Source organism: Narcine bancroftii, chromosome 4 (assembly GCF_036971445.1).
Source record: "Narcine bancroftii isolate sNarBan1 chromosome 4, sNarBan1.hap1, whole genome shotgun sequence".
Taxonomy (NCBI): Eukaryota; Metazoa; Chordata; class Chondrichthyes; order Torpediniformes; family Narcinidae; genus Narcine; species Narcine bancroftii.
In genome coordinates this window covers 106,806,914-106,827,418 of record NC_091472.1, presented here as the reverse complement: position 1 = coordinate 106,827,418, position 20,505 = coordinate 106,806,914, and the positions used below count along the sequence as shown (strand labels likewise).

The window sequence follows — 20,505 nt, the reverse complement described above, 5'->3', positions numbered from 1 at the left end:
GCAGGCTCCAAGGAAGCAGAGGTCTGGTACAGGGCACCAGAAAACGTGGAGACCACACCCTGTTTGAGAAGGAGAAGCAGAGGAGATGGCTCACAGGACAGTGGCCATGGCAGTAGACCAGTGAGGAGCTCTGAAGATGAAGAACGCACAGGCAGCAGGCTGTTGATGATTCGAGGCAAGGAACATAAGGTTGCAGGCTGATGGCGACTGGCTGAAGGGTACGAGGATGAGATGGTGCTCGAGGCTTCCTGACCGTGTCAGAGGTGTGCATCTGGAGCTCGGTTTGCGGATGATTTTGGACTGAAGGCTGTGTGGATGAGGAGGCAGTGGGAGCACTGGAAGCGAAGGACAATCAGTGACTCTGGGTGGACTCTCTTGCGTCTCTTTCTTTGGATGTAAGGGGTGCTGGGAAATTTCTGCTGACAGCGAATCCTTGACTGCCTTACGGTAGACTAAAGGAAATTTTGTGTAATATCACATTTTCTGTTTTATTACATGACAGTAAAGTCATCTTGAAATTTCTTCTGCTACACAGGTTGTTGGCCAACACCTCAATTGCAGTCTCCTCTCATGTTCATAAAAATGGTCTTTGGTTACCTTCCTCTTTCCAGGTGTGTTTGTATGCCACATTATGATGAGTTTATTGTCAGTTTATTGTCAAACGCACAAGTGCAATGTATAGATGCATCAAAATTGCTGCAGCTAAAGCAATACATAAGATGCACAACTACAATGGTTAAAAAAAATTAATTACCATGACATACCAAAACAAAAACAAGTTGATAATAATTTTAAGGGATAGATAACTATTCTCAGTTGATGTTCAGAATCAGAAACAGAATGTATTGTCATGAACATGTCACAAAATTTGTTCTTTTGTGGCAACATCACAGGTGCAAAAATTGCAATAAATTACATTTTAAAAAATAAATGAGTGCAAAGGAAAAGAAAAAGTGAGGTTGTGTCTGTAGTTTATTGTCCATTCAGAAATGGGCACCATAGTTGGCATAGCAGTTAGTGCAATGCTGTTACAGGGCCAGTGATCAGGACCCGGGTTCAAATCTCACACTGTCATTAAGGAGTTTGTACGTTTTCCCGTGTCTCTGTGGGTTTTCTCCAGGGACTCTGGTTTCCTCCCACCGTTCAGGACTTACCAGGTATTGTTAATCTATTGGGTGTAATTGGGCGGTATGGGCTCATGGGCCAAAAGGGTCTGTTACCTGCTGTATGTCTACATTTTTTTTAAATTTGATGGCGGAAGGGAAGAAGCTGTTTTTATACTATTGGGTGTTCGTCTTCAGGCTTTTGTACCTCCTTCCTGATGGTAGCAGGGAGAAGAGGACATGGTCTGGTGATGAGGGTTCTTGATGATAGAGGCTGCTTTCTTAAGACACCGCCTCTTGTAGATGTCCTTAATTAAAAGAAAATTAAGGCCCATGACAGCTCCCTGCAATGGCTCCTCCATACAAGTCAGCGATACGCCCAGTCAGAGTGGTTCCCACGGTACACCTGTGGAAATTTTCAAGTCTTTGGTGACATTCCAAATCTCATCAAGCTCCTTATGAAGTATAGCCACTGGCCAGCCTTCTTCTTGATTGCATTGACATGATGGTCCCAGGATAGATCTTCTGAGATGTTGACATCCAGGAATTCGAAGTCCTTACCCTTTCCATTGCTAACCCCTCAATGAGGACTGGTTTGTGTTCTCCTGGTTTCCCCTTCATGAAGTCCACAATCAATTCTTTAGTGCAAGGTTGTCATTGTGACCCCACTCAACTAGCTGATCTATCTCACTCTTATATGCTTCCTCATTCCCACCTGTGATTCTGCTGATGACCGTGGTATCATCGGCAAATTTATAGATAGCATTTGGATTGTGCTTAGCCACAGTCATGGATGTAGAGAGAGTAGAATAGTGGCTAAACACACATCCTTGAAATGCGACTGCAGCAATGATCGTCAGTGAGGGGAGACATTTTTACTAATTAACTATGGTCGTCTGATGAGGAAATCAAGGATCCAGTAGAGAGGAAGGTGCAGAGGCCCAAGTTTTGTACTAAGGGGATGATGATGTTGAAAAGTGAGCATGGAGAGCCAGTGAGATTCCATCTGCTGTGAAGCAATTACGGTAGTAGTAAAAACACAAAATGCTAGAGAAGCTCAGCAGGTCAAACAGTATCCTTTATGTAGCAAAGACAAAGATACATTATGGTGGTAGACGAATTAATGTGGGTCGAGGTCTTTACTGAGGTACAAGTTAATTTTGGCCATGCCCAATCTCTCAATGCATTTTATCACACTAGATGTGAGAGCTACAGGGTGATAGTCATTGAGGCAGCTCACACTACTCATCTTGGGCACCTGGATGATTGATGCCCTTTTGAAGCAGGTGGGAACCTCTGACTGCAGCAATGAGAGGTTGAAGGTGTCTGTGAACACTGCAGCTAGTTGATTGGTACAGATTTGCAGTACACTGCCAGGTACGGCATCAGAGCCTGGCACTTTGCAAGGATTCACACTCCTTAAAAGATGTCCTGAAGTTGGCATCAGAGACAGATATCACAGGGTCGCCAGCTTCTGCAAGAATTCACATCGGTACTGTTGAATTCTCCTCGTGCAGAGACACCCGGTATAGTTTATGCTTAGAGTTAGGGAAGTACAGGAAAGTTTAAGAGCTTGATAGCTGTTAAGTAAAAACTGTTTTTGAACCTAGAGGTGTTGGAGTTCAGATTGGACCTCTGACTGAAGGGAGCAGTGAGAAGAGATTGCGATTAGTATGATGAATATCCTTTATGCCTTCTTGAAGCAGCTCCTCACATAGATATTATCAATGGATGGGAGATTAGTGTCCATGATGGACTGGGTTCGGCTGTCATTTTCTGCACCCTTCCCAGGCACTCTAGTTTCCAAACCAGGCTGTAATGTAACAAGTCACCTGTAGAAGTCTGATGAAGTATTTGACGACTTGCCAAATCTCCTCAGACTTCTTCAATAGAGAAGCATTGGTGTGCCTTTCCCACAGTTGCCTCAATGTGCTGAAAATTCTAACCCACTCCATTGCCATCCTATCAATAAATAAAAGAAGGAAAAAGAAATTGAATGTCATCTTACATTATTGTTTTGTTGCTTGTCTGCTTCACTGAACATCAACGTGGAAGTCCCATGGTTGATGTCAGCTGTCGTGGTATCTTTCACAACTGCACTCTGATGTTGGATTCCCCCTGGAGTAACCAGTTGGGACGAGTGCCTGATAAATGTTTGAGAATTAGCACAAACAACAGCTTCTGGCAGGTTAAATCTGGCAAAGGCACAGCTTTTCTATTGACTTAAATGGAGGAGATTAGCTGCACGAGGCTGTAGCAGGTGTTGGTATTTTCATTTTGAAGTTGTATTTGAGTTTACTTTAATATTTTCAAGTGTTCTTTTTTTTCTTATGGTTCTATGCTGTAGAAAGAGCTCTATACGCAGTCAAGGCTATGGCTGACCTCGAAGTTTACCCATCAATCATATTCCTCACCAATCATGCCCATCAACACGTCAAATTCTCCAATCACCTACTAACAGAAGGGAGTAATTTATAGCAGGTGTACATCAGAGTACTTGGGGGAAAGCCCCGTGCAGTTATAGGGAGACTGTGAACTAGACACAGACAATGCCTGAGTGAGGACTGAACCTGGAACACTAGGGGTGTGGGCAGCAGTCTTAACTGTGGAATCAATGCAAATAATGGTTTCTTCAGAGGTTTTATAGGCGGACCTTCCTCTTCACACCTCACACTTGATGCCATATCCATCATGAAGTCCTTGCTGCTGCAAGACTGCCTGTCCCCTCTCAGCACATTCTCAGGGGGGACAGTGAGTGCAATCTTTCTTTAAAGGTAACCACATAGTTGGGATGTTCATGTTTGCCACATATTCTGGGGCCTTTTTTACATATAGAACAAAGAACATTATAGCACAGCATAGGCCCTTTGGCCCACGATCAACAATTTAATCCTTTACCTACCTCACACCCATAATCCTCTATTTTTCTTCCATCCATGTGCCTTTTAAATATCCCTATTGTACCAGTAAGTTTTCAGATGACATGAAGATTAGCCCTGGCAATGCATTCCAGTCAACCATTTTTTTCTGTGTTTTAAAAAAAAAAAATCCCTGACATCTACCTTCAACTTTCCTCCCCTCACCTTGTTCAGATGTCCTCTGATGTTTGCTACTGTCGCCCTGGGAAAAAGGTACTGGATGTCTATCCTATCTATGCCTCTCATAATCTTGTAAACCTTTATTAAGTCATCTCTCATACTTCTTGGCTCCAAAGAAAAAAGTCCTGGCTCTGTTAACCTTACCTTATAAGATTATTTTTTCAATTTGGGCAATATCCTAGTAAATCTCCTCTGCATCCTCTTTAAAGTTTTCACATCCTTCCTCTAATCAGGCGACCAGAACTGAATGCTATATTCCACGTGTGGTCTAACCAGAGTTTTATAGAGCTGCAACATTATTTCACAACTCTTGAATGCAATCCCCTTACCAATGAAAGCCAGCATACCATCAGCCTTCTTAATCAGTCTATCAACCTGTGCAACAACCTTGAGTGAGATCTATGGATTTGGACCCAAAGGACCCTCTGTTTTTCCGCACTATTAAGAATTCTGTCATTAACCATATACTCCACCTTCAAGTTTAACCTTCAAAAATACACCACTCCACAGTTATCTAGATTGAACTCCCATCTGCCACTTCTCTGCCCAACTCTGCATCCTGTCTATATCCTGTTGTAACCTATGGCAACCTTCTACACTGTCCACCACACTGCTAACATTCATGTCATCTACAAACTTACTGACCCATCCCTCCAATTTTTTGTCCAGGTTGTTTATTAAAAGAACAGATTCCTGGGGAACACCATTTGTCACTGACCTCCAGGCAGAATACTTTTCATTTCCTACTACTCTCTGCTTTTAGCAGGCAAGACAAAGTTGAATCTGCACAACCAAGGTTTTGTGGATCCCATGCCTCATGACTTTCTGTATAGACCACATCTACCATTTTACCTTCATCAATTTCTTTTCTTACTTCCTTAAAAAACTGAATTAGACTCATGAGGCACAACTATTCCTGAGCTGGCTCTGCTCATCACAATGTTTGTAAATCTTGCCCCGAAGAATCCTCTTTAATAGTTTGGACACCACTGACTAAAACTCATTGTTCTACAATTCCCAGGGTTCTCCTCCTTACCATTTATTAAACAAGGGGACTACATTTGTCATTCTCAAATCCTCCAGTACCTCCCCTGTGGTCAGGGAGGACGCAACGATCATTATCAAAGCCCCAGCAATCTCTTCCCTCACTTCCTTTAGTAACCTGGGGTATATCTTGTCTGGTCCCAGGGATTTACCGATCCTAATGTTTTTAAGATCATGGACTTCTTTCTTAGCCTCAATTTGTTACAGCATATAAGCTTGTTCGATATTGACCTCACATTGTCTAAGGTCCTCTCTCTCTAATGAACACAGAAACAAAATATTCATGTAGCACCTCCCCTACCTCTTCTCCCTCCTTAAGCAGCCTTACCTTCACTCTAGTAATCCTTCTGTTCTCTATGTATGCATAGAACATCTTTGGGTTTTCCTTAATTTTTCTTTCCAAGGCATTCTCATGCCCCCTTCCAGCTTTCTTCAGTCCTTTCTTGTATCCCTTTCTGACTACCACATAATTCTCATGAACCCTTCCTGTTTTTTGCTTCCTAAACCTTATGTATGCTACCTTCTTCCTCTTATCTAGTTGTCCTAACTCTTTTGTCAAAGGGATAAGGATCCCTTATCCTTTTTCAGAATCAAAATTTATTGTCACGAACAAGTCGTGAAATTCATTGTTTTGTAGTAGCCTCATAGTGCAAACATTCATATAAACCACCTTACAAAAATAAATAAAAATACTGCATGAAAAGTCAAAGAAAGGCAGTGTCTTAGGTTCATTGATCATTCAGGAATCTGATGGCAGCGAGGAAGAAACTTTCCTTGGGCCCTGAGTGCTCGTCTTTCAGCTCCTGTACATTTTCCTGATGGTAGCAGAGTGAAAAGGGCATGGCCTTGGGTGGTGGGGGTCCTTGAGGATGGAGGCTGATTGTAGATGTCCTCGACAGAGTGAAATCTGGTACCCGTGAAGTTGCAGGCCAAATTAACAACCGTCTGGAGTTTTTTATTTTCCCGAGCATTGGCATCTCCGTACCAACAGTGATGCAACCAGCCACAATGTTCTCCACAGTACACCTATAGAAATTTTCGAGAGTCTTAAGTGATATCCTGAATCTACCCAAACACCTCACAAAGTATAGCTGCTGGCGAGCTTTCTTGAGATTGCATTGAAATGGTGGCTCCAGGACAGATCTATGGAGATGTTGACAGCCTAGGAATATTAAGTTCTTGACCCTCTCCACTACTGAGCCCTCAAGAAGGACTGGTCCTAACATCTTTTCCCTACCTCAGTGGGAAAACCTATCCAGAATCCTGTGCCTATGGTGTTTAAACATCGTCCACTTTACTTCTGTGCTTTTTCCCAGGGACATCTTTCCAAATTTACTCTGAGTGAAACACAAATGTCTGCAGATGTTGTGATTGTAGTAAAAACAAATGAAGGGCTGGCGGAACTCAGCTGATCTTTTCAGCAATCATAAAAAGCAAAGATATATCGGCAACGTTTTGGGCCTGAACACTTCTTCAAGGAATTAGCAGAATGCCCATTCCTTGAAGAAGGGCTCAGGCCTGAAATGTCAGCAATATATCTTTGCTTTTTTATGGATGCTGAAAAGATAGACTGAGTTGCTCGAGCATTTTGGTGTGTTTTCCCAATTTACTGTTCCCAGTTCCTGCCTAATCCCTCAAAATTAGTACTTCCCCAATGATACACTTTACCATTTTGTCTACTCCTATCTTTGTCCATAGCTGTGCTAACAGTCAGGGAGTTGTGGTCACTCTCATCAAAACACTCCCCCACCAAAAGCTCTGTCATCTTACCAGGCTTGTTACCCAATATTAGATACAGTATTGTCTCTCCTTCTCCTCTCATTGGATTGTCCATATTCTGTGTCAGGGATCCTTCTTGGACACCCCTGACAATTTCTGCCCCATCTCTCCCTCTTGCAGTCTTGTAGTTCCAGTCATTATTAGGGAAGTTGAGGTCTTCCATAACAAAAACCTTGATGTTTTTGCGCCATTCTACAATCTGCCTATTTATCTGCTCCTCAATGTCACAAGGGCTATTTAGGGGTCTATAGACTACTCCCAATAGATTGATCGCTCCCTTCATGCTTCTGACTTCCACCCACAGTAATACAATAGACAACCACTCTACAATATCCTCCCTTTCTGCAGTGGTGATACTATCCCTGCTTGGTAATACTCCTGTTCTTGTGTCACCCAAATCTTTGTAATGGCCACAACATCGTAATTCCACGTACCGATCCATGCTCTACATTCATATCCCTTATTCCTAATACTTCTTTTTTCTTTGGCTTGGCTTCGCGCATGAAGATTTATGGAGGGGGTAAAAAGTCCACGTCAGCTGCAGGCTCGTTTGTGGCTGACAAGTCCGATGCGGGACAGGCAGACACGATTGCAGCGGTTGCAGGGGAAAATTGGTTGGTTGGGGTTGGGTGTTGGGTTTTTCCTCCTTTGCCTTTTGTCAGTGAGGTAGGCTCTGCGGTCTTCTTCAAAGGAGGTTGCTGCCCGCCAAACTGTGAGGCGCCAAGATGCACGGTTTGAGGCGATATCAGCCCACTGGCGGTGGTCAATGTGGCAGGCACCAAGAGATTTCTTTAGGCAGTCCTTGTACCTTTTCTTTGGTGCACCTCTGTCACGGTGGCCAGTGGAGAGCTCGCCATATAACACGATCTTGGGAAGGCGATGGTCCTCCATTCTGGAGACGTGATACAAATACTAGAGCGCATCGGATGTCCCCCAAAGTTCCTCAACATGATTATCCAACTGCACGAAAACCAACAAGGTCGGGTCAGATACAGCAATGAGCTCTCTGAAACCTTCTCCATTAACAATGGCGTGAAGCAAGGCTGTGTTCTGGCACCAACCCTCTTTTCAATCTTCTTCAGCATGATGCTGAACCAAGCCATGAAAGACCCCAACAATGAAGACGCTGTTTACATCCGGTACCGCACGGATGGCAGTCTCTTCAATCTGAGGCGCCTGCAAGCTCACACCAAGACACAAGAGAAACTTGTCCGTGAACTACTCTTTGCAGACGATGCCGCTTTAGTTGCCCATTCAGAGCCAGCTCTTCAGCGCTTGACGTCCTGCTTTGCGGAAACTGCCAAAATGTTTGGCCTGGAAGTCAGCCTGAAGAAAACTGAGGTCCTCCATCAGCCAGCTCCCCACCATGATTACCAGCCCCCCCACATCTCCATCGGGCACACAAAACTCAAAACGGTCAACCAGTTTACCTATCTCGGCTGCACCATTTCATCAGATGCAAGGATCGACAATGAGATAGACAACAGACTCGCCAAGGCAAATAGCGCCTTTGGAAGACTACACAAAAGAGTCTGGAAAAACAACCAACTGAAAAACCTCACAAAGATAAGCGTATACAGAGCCGTTGTCATACCCACACTCCTGTTCGGCTCCGAATCATGGGTCCTCTACCGGCACCACCTACGGCTCCTAGAACGCTTCCACCAGCGTTGTCTCCGCTCCATCCTCAACATCCATTGGAGCGCTTACATCCCTAACGTCGAAGTACTCGAGATGGCAGAGGTCGACAGCATCGAGTCCACGCTGCTGAAGATCCAGCTGCGCTGGATGGGTCCTAATACTTATAGCATTGAAATTAACACATTTCAAACACTCCAACTGATTGCATTTATGTTCTTTTCACTGCCTGTCCTTCCTCAGCATCTCACCACACATTGCATCAACCTTTTCACCATCTGCTCTTTTCTCTGCCATATCATTCTGTTTTCCACCCATACCAAACTAGTTTAATCCCTCCCCAATACCTTTAGCAAACTCTCCACCAGGGTATTGGTCCCCTTCCAATTCAACCTGTCCTTTTTTGTATAGATTGTACCTTCCCCAGAAGAGATTTCAAGGATCCAGAAATCTGAACCCCTATCACCTGCACTAGCCATGCATTCATCCGCCATATCATCCTATTCTTAACCTCATTGGCATGTGGCACAAGCAGCAATCCTGAGATTACTACTATTGAGATGTCCTGTCTTTCAGCTTCCTACCTTGCTCCCTGTATTCCTTCTTCAGGACCTCATCCCTTTTTCGACCTATGTCATTGATACCAATATGTACCATAACTTCTGGCTGCACACCTCTCCCTTTTCAGGATGCCTTGGACCCGATCAGAGATGTCCCTAACCATGGCACTAGTGAGGCAACAAACCATCTGGGTGTCTCTTTTATGTCCATAGAATCTCCAGCCTGTCCCTCTAATTATTGAATTCCCTAGCATGACTGATCTCCTTTTCTCCCTCTTTCCCTTCTGAGCCACAGAGCCAGTCTCAATGCCAGAGACCAAGTTGCTGCAGCTTTGCCCTGGTAGGTTGTCTCCCCCAACAGTATCCAAAGCAATATACCTATTATTAAGGGGAACAGCCACAGGGGTCACTGGTCCGACTCTAACTCTGACCCACTCATACATTAACAACTCTGTTTATACCACTCACTTATCTATTAAAGCAGCCCACTTTCGCACTCTTTCGCTCCAACTCCCATTCTCTGCAAAACAGTGCTCAGCACTTTACTCAATTATTTAAAGCAGCCCACACTCTGTAACTCCAACTCCTATTCGCTGGAAAATAATTTATGATCTTTGAGAAAAAAAATAAAGTTAATATTTCAGGTTGATGACTTTTTAATGTTACAAGACAAAAATTTCTTCTATAAATGTTTATAGATTTTCAAAATATTTTCAGCATCTTCTGTTTTTATTTTTGATATCCTCTTGCAGTGTTTCTTTTTCCCTTTTGGTTGTTGATTAAACTTGTGGGCAAAATAGGTTTAATTTTATTGTGTACCATGGATAGAATAACATCATATTCATTTTGATTTGTTCAATACTAACTATATAAATGCATCCCATAAAAGTGAGATGTGAATGGTTACTGTTCTCCAGCAAATGATGAGCGAGTTGTTGTAGTGAGAGTTGTGGAAGAAATGAAGAGAGGCCAAATGTCTCCAGGAAGTTGTCTCAGGGCAATTGTGCAAGAGTGTATTGGCAGAGACCTGAGGATGGGTCAAGTGCCTGACCACGAAGCACAGAATGGTTCATAAAGTCAGAGGATCTTCATTAAAATAAAAATGATATTTTGGTAATATCATCATTGTTAGTTTTGCAAGAATGTTGTGTGGAACATAACAGTTTGAATCCTTTAATGTTTCGCATTGGTTGGTCAATTCTAAATGATTGCAGTAAAAGAAATAGCACATCTATAGAATTTTATTGTGATTTGTTTAAACATATATAATCCTTGTACTTGCCACATATAAAATGATTTAGCCATTTCTCTTTATATGCAAAGAAGACATCCATGCCAAACAAGTGAAATAGCTTATAGGATAAAATTGAAACAAAATGTGGCCAAAAGAAAGCTAAAATGCTTTTGTTGCTGTAATAGCCATTACCCAATAGGTGTCAAGTAGTTGATTGAGTAATAATTTCTACCTATACATTCTCCAAGCTGTAGGGCACGACCAGTAACCACAGAGACAAGTTGAGGAAACGATAGGTTTTAGTACACAGAAGAACTTTGCTGGCCCGGATCTCAGGATAGGAATGGCGGCAAGAGAAAGGTGGCTTGACCTTTATGGCCCAGGACCACAGGGGAGGAGTCATAGGGTATGAGTCATCCATGGGTGGGCCAGTTCCTTATATACAACCGACAATGATAACTATAAACATATCATCACACAAACTAAGAAGGTTACCTTGAAAATGCAGGTCATTACTAATTATGTTGATATTCATTTGAATGTAGACATTTAGACATGTACACAGCACAGTACAGGCCCTCCTAGTCCACCACCCTGTGCCGCTCCATTACATCCAATTGACCGTCAAACCCTGTACATTTTGAAGGGTGGGAGGAAACCGGAGCACCTGGAAGGAACCCACACAGACACGGGAAGAACATACAAACTCCTAACAGACAAAGCCAAATTCAAACCTGGGTCGCTGGCACTGTAACAACATTGGGTTAACTGTTATGCCAACCATGCCACCTAAATCACAGCATATTTGTTAGATTTAACAAAAGATTAGTGATATTTTCTGTTCCCCTTGTTTTGACATGTGTGAGCATAACTGAACATAATCTAAGGAAATAACCTTTCAGTTAACCTGGAGATCTGTTGTGTTGTCTTAAAATATAAAGGTAAAGGTTCCATTATTGTCACGTAATACTACATTTAGAATGTAACATACGTGAAATTCTTTGACTTTTGTCTACCTTAAGGCAAACAAAGAATCACCACTTTGTCCAGCGCCCCTCCCAGAAACCCACAGCTCCTGGTGTTCCGAGGCGATCATCCTTCAAAGTACCAACCAGTCCTGAGCCTGCTTAGCTTCTGAAATCAGACAATCTCAGGTGTATTCAAGCTATTAGGTGCTGTATTCAAAAAAAATCCAAGGAATTCTGCACATTTCCCCCCCAGAATTATCTAAAAAGACTAACAAGAGACAAATATTTTTTTTTTGTCCTACAAATTCCAGAGATTGAGGACCTCCAGTAAAGGAGAGCCTAATTATTTCCCCACCCTTCCATTTGACATTTAATGACCACACCACTGAAACTCCCTACACCAATATTGAGGGATATTTTATTTGTCAAAAACTCAACCAGAGTAATCACAAATATGCAAATGTTTCTGCGATGCTGAGATTAGGTATTCTGTAACAATGACTGGCTGACTTAATCCACCAAACTCAATCTGGTGTTGTTGGATGTGATGGCTACAATCCAGGATTAATACCATCTGGAACAAAGCATTTGGCTAAACTAGCACTTCACCCAACAGTTTAAACAGCCACTTCTCTGCCCTGCTATACTCTTAAATATGGCACAACTGCATTACGTGCCAACTGCATTACTCAAAACTAATTATTGCACTCAATATTCAATGAAGAATTATTTGATATTCCTACTTACTGTAGATGATGCCATGTAGGTTTATATAAACCAATGCAACTTCATTTTTTTCAATAAATCTAAATATAAATAAGATTACAACAATGAAAAACGCAATGTATCACTGGATCTGAATTGATTTCTGGATTTTGATTCCTAAGATTAGAGGGAAGACCAGAAATTTGAAGGCGTCTGCAAAGAAGGTTTCAATGTTGTATCACTTCATCTTCCCCCGACTATCACCCAAAGCTTGAACATTTCTTCTCAGAGCCATGACGTTTGACATTGAGATTGATAGTTTTAAAAACTGTAATTCCTTTAAGCCTTTTAATGACTGAGGATTAATTGATTCTAAACACCTTACAAATAAAATCTCAATTAAAAGATTGGGTAGAATGTGTTGGCAGAATGCATCTTGAGGTGTGGCTGGCTTTATTATGAGTTGGTATGTTTAATGTAGTGGTTAGCACAACGTTATTATAGCTCCAGCAGACCAGGTATGAACCTGGCACTGTTTGTACATTCTCCGTGTCTGGTAGGTTAATCAGTCACATGATTGTATTTGGGAAGTGCGGGCTTATGCTGTATCTCTAATTTTTTTTTAAAGTAAAATAAACATTTCTGAAGTCAAGCGGGTTTATTCCCACCTGAATCTGTGATCAGACTGCAGAATGCTTTTATAGAGCAACCATATCTTCGATGCAGGTAGGTCAAGTGTTGAGCTCCATTCTTCCTTTTTTTTTCCAAAACTTTTATTATTTCATCTGTCATGTTCTAAATTTAAGAAGACCAGAAATTTACTGCATGTCAGGAAGATTGTCATTGAAGATTGTCATTAGAATGATGCATTTTTTTTACCCGTAGAACTTTTCTTTTTTTTTTAAATTTTTTTTAATTTTTCACACTATAAACCATATTGACCAAGATACATACAGACATTTTTCTTCTTAAATATATACAGTGTCATTTCTCCCCCTTTTTCCCCCCTCCCTTCCCTCCCTCCCTCATCCCATTCCCCGTTTATTTGAAGTTCAATCTATAAGATACATTAAACCCGTTAAACAATGTTGTCACTTAATAAAAATAAACAAGAAATTTTACTGAGTCAGTTCTTTTCGTTATCTTCTCCTTCTGTCATTTTAGGTGGTGGAAGTCCATGGTAGGATTTCTCTATTGTAGTTCATGTATGGCTCCCATATTTGTTCGAATATTGTAATGTTATTTCTTAAATTATATGTTATTTTTTCTAATGGAATACATTTATTCATTTCTATATACCATTTTTGTATTCTCAAGTTGTCTTCTAATTCCCAGGTTGACATAATACATTTTTTTGCTACAGCTAGGGCTATCATAACAAATCTTTTTTGTGCTCCATCCAAATCGAGTCCAAATTCTTTGTTTCTTATATTACTTAGGAGGAAGATCTCTGGGTTTTTTGGTATATTGCTTTTTGTGATTTTATTTAATATCTGGTTTAGATCTTCCCAAAATTTTTTCACTTTCTCACATGTCCAAATTGCATGAATTGTTGTTCCCGTTTCCTTTTTACAGCGAAAACATCTGTCTGATACTGTTGGGTCCAATTTATTTAACTTTTGAGGTGTGATGTATAGCCTGTGTATCCAGTTATATTTTATCATGCGTAACCTCATGTTTATTGTATTTCTCTTAGTTCCAGAGCATAGCTTCTCCCATGTTTCATTCTTTATCTTTATGTTTAGATCTTGTTCCCATTTTTGTTTAGGTTTACCGTTTGTTTCCTCATTCTCCTTTTCTTGCAGTTTGATGTACATGTTTGTTACAAATTTTTTAATTATCATTGTGTCTGTAATCACATATTCAAAATTGCTTCCTTCTAGTAACCTCAGACTGTTTCCCAATTTGTCCTTCAAGTAGGTTTTCAGTTGGTAGTATGCAAACATTGTATCGTGAGTTATATTATATTTATCCTTAATTTGTTCAAAGGATAATAATTTATTTCCCGAAAAACAATTTTCTATTCTTTTGATCCCTTTTCTCTCCCATTCTCTAAAGGAAAGGTTATCTTGTAAAAGGAATTAGCTGATTTTGCGTCAATATTAGTTTTGGTAGTTGGTAATTTGTTTTATTCCTTTCTACATGAATCTTCTTCCAAATGTTGAGCAGATGATGCAATACCGGTGAATTCCTACGTTGCACCAATTTTTCATCCCATTTATATAGTATATGTTCAGGTATATTCTCCCCTATTTTATCTAGTTCTAATCTGGTCCAATCTGGTTTTTCCCTTGTTTGATAAAAATCTGATAGGTATAAGGCAGGGATGTCCACTATCTCCCTCACTGTTCGAGTTAGCTATAGAACCACTAGCAGAACTGATAAGAACAGGAAATAAAATAAGAGGAATAAAAATAAAAGAGAAGGAATATAAAATCAGTCTATTTGCAGATGACGTTATAATATACTTAACAGAACCAGAAATATCAATAAAAGAATTACATAGGAAATTGAAGGAATATGGAGAAGTATCGGGGTACAAGATCAACACAAATAAAAGTGAAGCAATGCCAATGAATAATGCGGATTTCACAAAGTTTAAGAAAGAATCGCCATTTAGATGGCAAACACAAGCAATGCGATACCTAGGTATACAACTAAATAAAAACCTCGGCCATCTATATAAACTTAATTACCATCCATTAATGAAAAAATTACAAGACGACTTAGAGCATTGGAAAGACTTACCACTAACACTGATAGGAAGGATAAACTGTATTAAAATGAACATTTTCCCAAGGATACGATACCTATTTCAGTCATTACCAATACACCTAACAGAGAAATTCTTCAAGGAGTTAAAAAAAATAACCCGTAGAACTTTTCATTGCATGATTTTACTTGGATTCATTTTTGCTAAGGACCCACATGTAATTCTTTTTTGAACAAGGTATTGGTTTGGAAGTATTAGTGACCTATTATGGATACTCAATATCTCCTCACATGTGACTGCACTTGCTGAGAAGACTGAAGTGGGCAAAATTACCAGCCACCATTATGTAAACTTCCAATAGGAACTCTATCGATAGTGTCCTGGCCAGCTATATCACAGTGTAGTTTGGTCGCTGCTGCAGAGAAATGCCTCCCTCCCTGCCCCCCCCCCCAAATTAGTGTGATCAACCAAGATTATTGTATGTAAAGGGTGCGCATAATCATTGATGATCTCTTGCTCCTGTCATGAAAGAGATATGGGAGTATTAGAGCCAGTATTACCAGGCTGAGGAACAGCTTCTACCCATGGACAGTGAGAATGCTGAACCACCAAAGGAACTGCTCACACTAACCATCCAAAAATCATATTCATGAAACAATATTTATTTATTTGTATTATTACGAGCCCAGAGGACCCCAAAACCCAGCAGCAATAGATATTCACAAAGACAAATGGTTACTTAAACAAAAGTTGTTTTAAATTATCTTTAAACATGAAAATAGAATCACATTTTAACTTATCACTATTGACTTAACTAACCTAACTTAACCCCTTTCTAATTCTAAGCGCACATGTACGTAATGTGTGTGGAAGTTCAGAAAAGTTTTTTGGTTCACAGTCCAAACTCACTTCTCATTCCTCCAAGTTTACTGGATGCAGGTAATTCTTATACTGTGCACAAAATTTAACATTTATAAAGTTGGTGCTTGAAAGGTAAATGGTTACTGCTCAGGAAGGTTCTTGTCCATTTTCAGAGAGAGATTTGTTGTTCTAGGATATTCACAACTGATTCCTTTGTAATCAGCCACTTTGGTGACTTGCTGGCCAAACTTGCCCCCTCAGGGTTCTCCAGATGATAACCTCCCTCTTTCATGTCACCACAGAGTTCCTTTTTGTTTCCCTTATTCCAAGTGAAGCATTATACAGCTAGTCCTCTCCTCTTGCATGAGCCCCAAGGGCTTTGACCAGGATGAACTAAGAACTCATAACCCATCTTCCAACTGAGGTTTTCCATAAGCTTGCCAGCTTGTCCTGTTCCAGTCCCAGCTGCTGTTACTGTCTGTAACACTGCAGAACTGATCTGCGTGTGTGCGTGTGTGTGTGTGTGTGTGTGTGTGTGTGTGTGAGTGTGTGTGTGTGTCTCTCTCTCTCTCTCTCTCTCTCACACACAGACACACACACAACTCTCTCTGCTTCCAAAACCACGTGACCCTCTTAGAACAGCAAGTTCCCTTCCAGACAATATGCAGCTCCAACAAGCTCTTTCATCTGTTGCCTTTTAGTAAACAACCATCTATTAGTGAAGTCTCTTGGGCACTCACCAAAGCTTTTGCAAAGGCTCTGAGGCCCCGACATGTCTAGCATTAGCAGAGCTCCAGTATTTCAAATAAGATCGGTTTTAAAGTGTTTTTATGTGACCTACACTAACAAACCTTGCCCAAATTTATCTCTCAAAAGCATATCTATATTCTGTCACAGTATAGATGAATACTTGTCCTGCATATGTATTGGTTGCTTGTATGTGTGTTATATCTGGTTGTATGTCTGCATGTTTTACACCAAGGACCAGAGAATGCTGTTTTCTCGGGTTGACAATAAACTTGCCTTGGGTTGACTATTAAAACTTGTACCATTTAAAGTATGAAACAAGAGATGAGATTGGCATCCTTGTTTTTCCATTTTGGGTTTTGGAATAGTTATTTCTGACAGAGTGACTCTGTCATATATATGATATATGATATATATCATAATGGTTGTTGAACTCCAATGAAAGTTGGCAAGCAAAGGAGAATTATAATTGAGTCATCATAACTATAATGACAATTTGTTTTTACATTTTTACTTGCCTACCCATACATTTTGATGAATCAAAATATATTTATATGTTTTAACAATGATCTAACATAATGGTTTTCAAACTGTCCCCCCACCACCAAACTCACATTCCACCTTAAGCAATCGCTATGCCATAAGTGATCTGTGATTGGTAAGGGATTGCTTAAGGTTGTATGTGAGTGGGAAGGGAAGGTTGAGAACCACTGCTCCAGACCCAATGGTTACTGAAATATTTTCCTTGAGAAACATTGTCATTGGTCCATTTTCTATGGAGTTATCAAACTGTACACATAATGAGTCAATTAGCTGCAATTAAAACAGTGGTTTTCAGACATTTTCTTTCCACTCACATCCCACCTTAAGCAATCCCTATGCCGTAAGTGCTCTGTGATTAGTAAGGGATTGCTTTAGGTGGGATGTGAGTTTAAGGGGACAGTTTGAAAATCAATGATCATCATTTGTTATTAATTAGAAATGATAATAATGTAATGGAATATATATTTGGGAGAGAAATTGGTAAAAAATTAGAGTAGGTTACACACATACACACATTTTGGAACAGATCTTATTTGAAATACTGAAGAATTCATATTCAGTGGACTTAACAGAAACTATGGAGAAGGCTATGCACATTTCACAAGTAGGTGCTAATTGAAATGATGTCATAAAATGAATAGACTATTGTTTGGACTGGAGACACTTTGGCTGATTACAAGGCTTCTGACTTTTCTACAAAGTGCTCACAGAAAGGTCACTCCTGGGTTTGTTTACCTAAGACAACAGCTTGACCAAGAAGGATAACTCCTGTTGTTTGCTGAAGAAGATGGGAGTTTTGTGGAAAGTGAGAGAATCACATGGGCTTTCTCGCAGTCTCAGTTGGAGAGAGAGAGAGAGGTGAAACAAGCTCTCTCAGCTAGTGTGTGTGACACTGAAAGCAGTTGAACAGTGCAAGCCAGGAAGCTTGTTGAAACTGAAGAAAAGCTCCAGAGCGGCAGATGGCTGGAAGTGCTATCTGTCTGATGTTTCTCTTGGAATAAGAGGAACAGAAAGGAACTCTGTGGTAGCCTGAAAGAAAGAGATTATCATCTGGAGAACCCTGATAGAGCAAGTTTCATCAGCAAGACATTGAGGTGACTAATGCTGATACCTCAGTTGTGGAACTCCTGGAACAACAAATCTCTGTGCAAAGCCTATGAGCACTCCATTGTTCTTGAGTTTCAATTAAAAACACTTCAGTTCCATTATGGCTCTGCTTTCCAGACATGTTGACTGTGAAAATGAATTCTCTCTCTGAGTATAATGGTTCACTATAAATGTGCTGTGATGGGTGTGTGATCCTGTATCCAGCCCACAATTCCCTCACTAGAAATATTTTTAACTCTATAACTTACTAAGAAATATATATTAAATATAGCTTAACATTAATCTAAATATTAATATTAACATAGATCCATTACAGTGAGCTTCAACATTAGGAATCAAACAGTAAAACTATTTTTTTTTAAGATCACCTGACCTGCTTTCATATCAACCCCATATTGTATGTATTATCTCCTTTCAATCAGTTTTAATATATGTGGAATTGCTTGTGTGGTGAACAAACCTAACTGACAATAACAAATATAGGAAAAATTGAAGGGTTTGCCTTCTAGAACACCTCTCAAGATATTTTGGAAGACAACTGAATCACAGAAGAGATGCGTGACAACTTCCACAATGCCCTCATTGTGGCTCTCTACAAGAATAAGGGAAACAAATCAAACTGCGGAAGCTACAGGGATATCTCACTGCTGTCCATGCGGGCAAGATTTTCACCTGCATCCTCCTGAATAGACTTGCCACTGTCTCAGAAAGGAATCTCCCAGAGGCACAGTGCAGCTTTCGGCCAGAATGGAGTAGAGTGGAACAAGCCTCATTGACTAGATAAAGGCATTTGACAGTGTAAATGGAGGCTTTCTGGATTATCCTGCGACATTGCGAATGCCAAAGAAAATTTGTAAAAATTATTCAGCTGCTCCATGATGGAATGATAGGACCGGTCCTCTGCAGTGGTGATATATCAGCTGCTTTTACCATTTCTAATGGGTGAAGCAGGGTTATGTACTACCCCCAGTCTTGTTCAATTTGTTCATTTGCATGTTATCACATGCTGTCCAAGGTCTGGAGGAGGGAATGTACATCAGGTACCTCTACGCAGTCATTCAAGAAGCACTTTTTGCTGATGCCTGTGCGCTCTTGGCACACAAAGATAATGATCTACAGTTAATGCTGAACAAATTGTCAGATGTTCTTTGGCCTGACCATCGACCTGAACAAGACTGAAGTACACTGTCTCTACAAAGCTGTAAGTCTACAGAGCTGTGGTCATCCCTTCTCTCCTACACGGATGTGAAACCTGGACTCTGTAGACTGATGTCACATCAAACAACTGGAATAATTCCACATGCACATCCTCCGTTCCATCCTTGGCATTCATTGCCAAGGCTGTGTCTCCAACCTGGAGGTCTTGGGTTACACGAAGTCCACAAGCATTGAGTCCCCTATCATCAGAGCCCAGATGGGGTGGGTGGGACATGTCATCAGAATGGATGATCCCTGTATGCCTCATGAACTTCAAGGTCATCTACACAAGTACTATAAAGGTGCTGTGAAGTAAACCCTACACTTCTGTGACATCCAACCAAGAGAACTAGAAGCTGTGGCTGCTGACAGCACCCATTGGTGAGGCCTGTGTTATGAAGCCTACACCAGTTTTGAATCTAGGCGCTGCCAAAACTGTTAGAAAACCATGAACAGCGTCACAAAGCAGCAGCCACAGTTATTACATCAGCAGACTTCCAGTGCCCCCATTGTGCTAGACTTTGCACTTCCAGACTGGGACTGCAGAGACACCTTCGCATCCACAGATGAACTACACAACAATATGACTTCTTTGAACCAAAGGACTATCAAAATATAATATATAAACTATTTTGCTTAAGAGCAAGGAAATTATTGTTAACTAATAAGATGTTCGATGATGATGAGACCAACAAGACAGTGGAATAGACTATATCATGGCCTCAGAAATGTGGAATAATCATTTGATTTCCCAGCAATCGTCCTGATCCAGAGAAGAGGACTTAATATAATGAGTTTATAACCATCCTACATGTGATCTAGTTAAAATTACAAGATTAACTAGCCAAATAGGAGCCTAAAAACCAGTTGCTACACTAATACAAAATTAACTGAACACTCCAAAAGTGTGTTTGCATCGAGAGAAATTTGCCATTATTTGTGTTGATACAAATCTGATATCTAAAATGTTTTACCTGTCCACATAACTTGGTATATTATCTTTTCAACAATAGCACCTCTGTAGCTGCTAACCTTGTCACAGGGACCTTTATTTATAGTAATTATTCCGGGCTTAGTCACCATGAGATGATAGCCAAATAATTGGCTAGAAAAAATTTGAACAATCATTAGGAGTAAATTTTAATGCTCCTGTTTTTAGCTATAATTATATAATGATATATTGACTCTATAATTTGTATATTTCATGA

The 20,505-nt window shown here is 40.5% G+C and overlaps 1 protein-coding gene across 5 annotated transcripts in view; it reads left to right on the top strand.

The window, feature by feature from the left end:
• Nucleotides 1–20,505, top strand: part of ralgapa2 (Ral GTPase activating protein catalytic subunit alpha 2) — a 521,318-nt gene that overhangs the window by 463,973 nt on the left and 36,840 nt on the right. For 2 of the 5 annotated variants that reach the window (XM_069932374.1, XM_069932373.1), the window contains exon 40: nt 12,317–12,781. The exons of 2 other annotated variants lie outside the window; for them this stretch is intronic. In XM_069932374.1, the coding sequence (XP_069788475.1) occupies nt 12,317–12,336 (20 nt within the window). In that variant the 3' untranslated portion in view covers nt 12,337–12,781. Of the gene's footprint in view, nt 1–12,311; nt 12,782–20,505 lie in introns of those variants that run through there. One more of the 5 variants, XM_069932377.1, reaches the window with a different exon arrangement.